Source organism: Psammomys obesus, unplaced genomic scaffold (assembly GCF_907164565.1).
Source record: "Psammomys obesus unplaced genomic scaffold, mPsaObe1.curated_primary_1811, whole genome shotgun sequence".
Taxonomy (NCBI): Eukaryota; Metazoa; Chordata; class Mammalia; order Rodentia; family Muridae; genus Psammomys; species Psammomys obesus.
Genome location: NW_026591497.1, coordinates 2,296,666 through 2,303,747, shown reverse-complemented (window position 1 = coordinate 2,303,747; position 7,082 = coordinate 2,296,666). Strand labels below are relative to the sequence as shown.

Sequence of the window (7,082 nt, the reverse complement as noted above, 5' to 3'; positions counted from 1 at the left end):
TGCTTTTCAAAGACCCAATGCCCTCTTCCCATCAGTCTCTGCTTTTCAAAGACCCAATGCCCTCTTCCCATCAGTCTCTGCTTTTCACTAGCACTCCTTCTTGACAGTTCTATCCAGACCTGCTACCAGAACCAGGAAACAGAAACATGAATTCCTCCACTTGAAGACAGCTGACCTACTTACCTGGTAAGGGACTACCAGAAGTGGTGGCACAGGAGAGATGCTCACGTGATAGCTCAGCTCAAGTCTCCAGTTAAGGGTCCCATAACAATCCTCACCTGACATTGTACCAAATCTTAAACACCCTCTTAGATACTTGTGCCACGTTCCAGTAAGACCCAACTACACTCCCTGTAAGTTGCTATGAAAGTGGAAAGGGCAAATTAAACCTTTGTTTTTATCAAACAGCATACTGTTCCTGCTTTAGCTTTTTCAGTGTGTAGTCACTAAGATTCTATCTTTGGTTCTTAAGAGATGAATTTAGCTTGCATGGTGGTGCATGATTTTAATCCCGGTACCAGGAGGCAGAGGCCAACCTCAGATCACATAGTAAGTTCCAGGACAGCCAAGGCTGTAGGGAGGCCCTGTCTCAAAATAAAACAAAAAGATTCATTTCTCCTTAGAAACTGATGAGATGACTCAGACAGTTAGGAACACATACAGTTCTTGGAGAGGACCCACGTCCAATTCCCAGCACCACACTGGACAGTTCACAACTGCCTGTAAATCCAGATCCATCGGATCTGATGGCCTCTTCTAACTTCCAACACATAGCCACACACAGACACATTATCTTACTTTATTTGGTTTAGTTGGTCGGTTGATTAGATTTTTTTTTTTTTGTTTATTTGTTTTTGTTTTGTTTTTGACAGGTATCCTTGGCTAGCCTGGAACTTTCTATATGTGGACCAAACTGGCCTTGTAATCATAGATCTGCCTGCTTCTACCTCCTGAACACATAATTTAAAATAAACTATCTTTTAGAGAGGGGGTAAGGCAGGCAGGCGAGATGGACCAGCAGTTAAGAACACAGGCTACAATTCCAAAGGACTCCAGTTCAATTCCCAGCACTAATACTGTGGCTAACAATCATCTCTAACGCCAGTTCCAGAGGATGGAACATTCCTTTTCTGACTTCCCACTGCACACCTGTAGTGCATATGCCACAAAACATCCATGCACACAACATAAAGATAACCTCCAAGAATATTTTTAAGAAATGAATTTATTACACTTAAAAGGATTTGCTGAGCAAATACTGCTAGTGAATTATAACCTATCCCTATGACCTTGTATTCTCCTAGAGCTCCAGGCTCAGGCCTAATGGGGTTTTATGGTTTTATTTTCTTAAGGTGTTTCTTCCCCAACCCCTCAAACCCATACACTCTACACTGAACTAATGTCTACCTTCTTAAGTCTTTTTCTCTTATGGTCATAGTAGAGAACACTGCTGACTGTGAAATAGGTTCCTAGCCAGGAACCTATACCACCATCCTAAAATTTTGTAAACTGGTTTCCCATTCTTTGTCCTCCTTCCCAAAGACGCAAGCCCTTGCAGCTTTAATTTGAACCGCGGAAACAAGCTCTTTCCCCAGAGCATTTAGATAAACCTCTCTCATGTTCCAATGCACTTAACAAGTCAAGCCTCTTTCATGGCTAGTCCCTCATTAATGGAGCACACTAACCTCCTAGGATGCAGCCCTGAACACCTGGCCAGCCTCACTTGCACTGCTCCCTGTTGTACCTGTGAAGGCCAGCTCTCGTTTTAAACAATAAATAAACGGCTCCACCTCAACACTCACACCCAACCCAGCCTTGTCCTTTCCGCTGCCCACAAGTCTCTGCTGGGCAGGAGCACAGCTTTCTCCAAACAAGCCTGAATTGTAAACATAAGGATCATGGTATACAGTACCTAACATGCATGGGCTTTATATAGACCCATCTTCCTTCTTTTCAGCTTAAATCTGTAAAAAGTGAGTCTTTCCAAACTAAGCCTATTTAAACTATTTTATAAACATAGTCAAGGTCAATTTAAGAACATTTCCAATAGGCCCAGAGAGATGGCTCAGTGTGTAAGGGTGTTTGCTACCAAGCCTGACGACCTAACTTTGATCCCCAGAACCCCATAGAACAAGAGAACTAATTCAGACAAGTGTCCTTTCACCTCTACGTGTTCACCATAGTATACATGCTCACACAGATAAATTAATGTATGTATATATGTATGTATGTGTATGTGTATGTGTATATATACATATGTATGTAAAAAGAAAGAAACTTTCTAATGGGCATCTACAGGCTTGTTTCTGAAGAATTAATAAAATGTGTTTATGGATTTAGTGATCCAAGAGTAAAGCTACTCCTGCAGAATGAACAACAGAAACCTGGGGGGTGGGAGCTTTCTTTCCTGGGGGGGCATACACTTTCATGCTGTCAGAGTATGTGTTGGTAACTGAATGCAGGTGAAGGCAGGTGGTGGAGCTGATGACTGCGTAAATTTTAAGGGACAGTTAAAGGACAAGTGGTGATAGGGAAATCCCAGATAGTACTTTAAAAACCAAACAGTAGCAAAGGGACATAGAGGTGCTAATGATTATCTAAAGCAAATACCAGGGAGCCAGTCACCCAAACAAGTAGCCCACTTACCACCCGAATGACTCCGAAGGATGGAGACACATCGCCATTGCTCGACATTGGCAAGCTTACCACTGGAACCAAACACAGTGCTGGGCCCAATGTACCTGTGTGAAAGAGGCATGAGATATGCACTCATGGAGTGTTCCAGGTACTGTCCAGAGATGCTCCCTGTAGCACAGCTTATCATAGCAAACAGAAAAAGCAAACCAGATAATAGCTAGAAGAACCAGGTTGTTAAAGGTGTGGCAGAGGAGGTAACTTATGATCAATCCATGCACTTGTGAAATGCTACTCGGCCACTGCAAATCTTGAACAGGAAAGTGGAAGAAGCAGAGCACATAACATCATCTACAATATGATACCATTTACATAAAGCAAAAAATACATATAGCATAGACACTCTATACATGGAACAGAGCAAAGGAATAAACAGAAAAAAAAAAAAAAAAAAAAAAAAACCTCAAAAGCTCAACCATGGCTTTCTTCAGGTGGTAGAACCATGAGAGATTTTCAACTTTTACATTTCCAAATTGCATATTAAATGTTATTAGTTTTAGCTATTTAAAGATATCACAAATAAATAAATAAACAAACAAACAAACAAATAAATGTAAAAGCCTGTGCATGGTGATGCATAGTGCTAATCTCAGCACTCAGGGAGACTGCAGTATCAGAAATTCAAGGTCATCCAAGTGTCAGGGCTACATGAGATCCCCCTCTTTTTCAATTAAAAAGAGAGAGAGAGACTATCAACTGCATTTTTATTTGAAGGCAAGGTCTTACTCATTATATTACCGAAAATAATCTCAAACTCCTAGGTTCAGGCCATTCCCTCCTGAGTAGCTGGATCCACAGGTAGAAGCCACTATGCCTGACTTAAGTCCCTTTGTAATGGATTAAAAAGGAAGAAGACTACAAGAGTCACAGGTACCAACTCCTCCAGATGAAGTAACATGGAGGAGGGCACCCATGTCCAGAGCCTCTGTGAATGCCCTTTGCTTTTGTAAAGCAAGAGCTCAGGAGGCAGCCAAGTAGGCACAGAAGACATGATTTGGCTCTCAAAGCCATGGCCATAGTTATTCTGGCTGAATAATGATGCCAGGTCTGGGGCACTGCCTAAGTGGCCTACAGTCACATGGAAAGCTTATTGTGGGATACAGTACCAGGACCCATTATGCTCAGGAGTAAAGAAAAAATCTGGGGTATACAGCAGGAGGTACTGCAAGGCAAGGCTGTCACAAAATAAGGCAAAGAAGGTGGGCTCTGGATTCCCAGCCCTGATTTCATCTGATTTTAGTCATTTTGTATGTAAAGGTTCCATGTGAAATTTTATTTGAATAACAAAGGAAGCCACAATGTCAATGCCTGTAAGGAGTAACCCTTCCTTCTCAGCTAAGTCCTGTGTTCCTACAAGAGGGTAGCTGACCTGGTCAGCAGGCAGAATGGAAGCTTCCCGAATCACTAGTCAGGCTTCTTCCACTTCTGACCTATGGCAACTTCTTGCTACTTATGAAGTTGGGACTTCTATGCCAGGGTGGGAAAGATGACTTTAATAAAGACCAGCAAAGAAGCTTCTAAAAATTAAATGTGAAAAAGGAAAATGATGCTTACGTAGCCCGCTTCCACACCATAATCAGTTTGTCATCTCCCCCAGAAGCTAAATACATCCCACTGTTTGACCACCGCACACAGTTCACACATGCTGGGAAGAAAAAAAAATAAGGTGATGAAAATCCAATAGGCATGCCCATTTGCATTATGCAGAGTCTGGCCAGAAGTAAAAGGTTTATAAAACTACCTAATCTACTCAAAGCATTTACTATGTAAGAGTCCTGGAGAGACAATTCAGTTAAACACTAATCTTGTGCCATAACAAATGACCAGAACAGTCTAGAGGGGAAATATGCATAATCTGAGAATTGTGCTGAATGAAACAGACAGCAGGAGGCTTATTTCTATGAACAGTGATAAACTTCATTATTTCCAAAGGGTTCTCTATTGATGAGATGAATTTCATAAGGATTATTCACAAAATGAAACATGTACTAGGAAAGCCAAGATGGCTGTTCCAGAACTTTCCAAGAAGCTGTTGGGTAGAACACAGAGCTCTGAATAACCTTGATTGCCCTTTTAAATTTACATTTCTCAAACTCATCAGCATAGAAGACTGACCAATGCTGTGTGTACTTATGCTAAGTCCAGCAGAACTCCCTTCAGGCTTCTGCTAGGTTAGAGCCTCCAGGAGCACACACAGCTCAGTCTTGGGAGATATGAAATATGATGAAGCCTAACAACACTGAAGCCCGTGAGCAACTTATGCTCTAAACCCAGTTACTCTAAGAGGCTTTTTGGGAGAGTAAAAACACACAAAGCAAAGGAAAGGACTAATACCAAACACTAGTAACTGCCAACGGGCACTAAAACTTCACATACAACAGGGAAGGAAAATGTGAAATTGTTTCACAGTTGAAAGGTCCTGGCAGAGACACTCTTACTGACACAGCACCTTACTGACACAATCTGAGACACCTGGTGAGTTGTCTCCTATGTACCCATCCCCAGAACCCTATTGTGTCCAGGTCACTGGCCCCAAAGCCCCATGGAATCAGGCAGTAACGACTCATGAGCAGGAAATCACCAGAGGTACCTGCAGACTGTCCAAAGATGGTTCTGTGGGCGGGCCGAGTCTTCTGCCGAATAACTCACCCAGGTGTGCAGCCAACATCTGTGCCTTCAGACAGCAGGCCGAGGGGAGTTAACGCCGCACGGGGCCTTATCTTTCTAATTACAAACACATGTGCTAACCTTGGGCTCTCTGCCAACACGCAAAGCCTGCAAAGGGCCACTCTGTAATACCTAAGTGATTGTCCATCTGGCAAAGCATCTTGGGAATATTTTCATCCTTCTCGTCATCCTCCTGGAGGACTGGAGACATATTCCAGATCACAACCTTCCCAGAATCCTGCCCTGGAATGAAGGAGCAAGAAAAGCTCAATATGCAAAAAGTGGAAATGTGGTATTGATAACATTAACTCTAGAAAATGCTCATTTAGTTTCTATAAATCAAACTTGACTAGATCTAAGCAGACTTATCTTGAATTATTAATGTAAATGACACAAAAGGTGGGAGGGGGAAAAAACAAGGACCTACAGGGACCCACAAGAGAGTGTATTTAATAGTAGCTGAGGCCAGCCTGTCTTGATAAAAATACTGACTGAACTACAAATTAGGAGGGGTCAGAGCCCCATGTGGCCTCTGAGGTCCTCATTCCTATCCAGAACACAAAGACTCCTCATCTACCAAACAAAGAGGAAGAAAAGTCACCATCAGGCCCCTTCAGGTCTGTGCGTGTGCACTGAGGAAAAGGAGAAAAGCGCAGTCCCTACCAGGGTCTCCCTCCCCTTCAAGGTGCTGCCTGGATCCGGTGGCTGTTTCCAGAATTGACTGGACGCTTTGAGACCCAAATTTGAAATGTGCCCTGAACACAGGAAAAAGGGCTCATTACCTTCTTATCTGCCCTTTGCAGTCACCTATAGATGGAGATCAACCAAAAGAGGGAATTTAGGAGGGTCATAAGTTGATGCCAGCTGTGCTGAAAAGTCTATCTATACATTTTACTAATTATTTTTGTTTGTTTTCCATCACTATAACTAATACAAGTCATGAAAAAAATAATAATGAATGTCTGGAATGGGTGTTCCAAAGTAATGACAAAATGCTTGAAACCTCTTCTCGGCCAATATGTAAATATTTCCTAAATATCTCTCCTAGACCTGAGGGAAAAAAACCATCTCAACCACAACCACCTTTGCACCTGCCTCTGTGCAAAATGGCCTACTGGGAACCCACCCTGTAGCACCTGAAAGGTGAGAGTGGGGCATCCTGAGTGAATGCTATGTCTTACAACTATAAATAAAAGCTTGGTTTCCTGGCATCTAAAGAAAAAAAATGGTGTTTGTTGTCTTTCCAAACAGAGCTATGTTATCTCAATATTATAACAGATGCTGAAAGAAGCATGCTGATAATACTAAGGATGATATTTTCAAATGCTCTGGACATTCTTACTTTCTTACTAACATAGTCAAATTCTTTTGTTCAGAAAACGGGCACAGTCTAGCCATCCATTCCCCTTTTCAATTGAAAATACTGACAGATTCCTTGCCCACTCTGTAGCTGGTCTTTGTCTAAGGGGGCTTCCTGCCAATTTATAGCTAATAACTCAGATGTAGGAACTTAACTTCATTCTAGCTTTAACTTAATAAAAAGCAGTTATTAGAATGATAAAGCAGCTTCATAATATTAATAAGATCATCCTATAGACCACAAAAAGTGTTCATCTTCAAGTAGGACTTCACTTTGTAGTCTAGGCTGGCCTAGAATTTACAGCTTCCTGTCTTCCAAGTGCTGAGACCACAGGCCTATGCCACCATATCCAGCTCCAAAA

At 42.1% G+C, this 7,082-nt stretch overlaps 1 protein-coding gene across 4 annotated transcripts in view; it reads right to left on the bottom strand.

Annotated features, from left to right (window-relative positions):
• Positions 1-7,082, bottom strand: part of LOC129679227 (protein HIRA) — a 76,625-nt gene that overhangs the window by 54,466 nt on the left and 15,077 nt on the right. Inside the window, exons 2-5 of one of the 4 annotated variants that reach the window (XM_055610198.1) lie at positions 6,144-6,168; positions 5,494-5,604; positions 4,249-4,339; positions 2,647-2,741 (exon numbers count right to left, since the gene is read on the bottom strand). In XM_055610198.1, coding sequence (XP_055466173.1) covers positions 2,647-2,741; positions 4,249-4,339; positions 5,494-5,572 — 265 coding nt within the window. In that variant the 5' untranslated portion in view covers positions 5,573-5,604; positions 6,144-6,168. The other 3 variants (XM_055610199.1, XM_055610197.1, XM_055610200.1) reach the window with 3 other exon arrangements.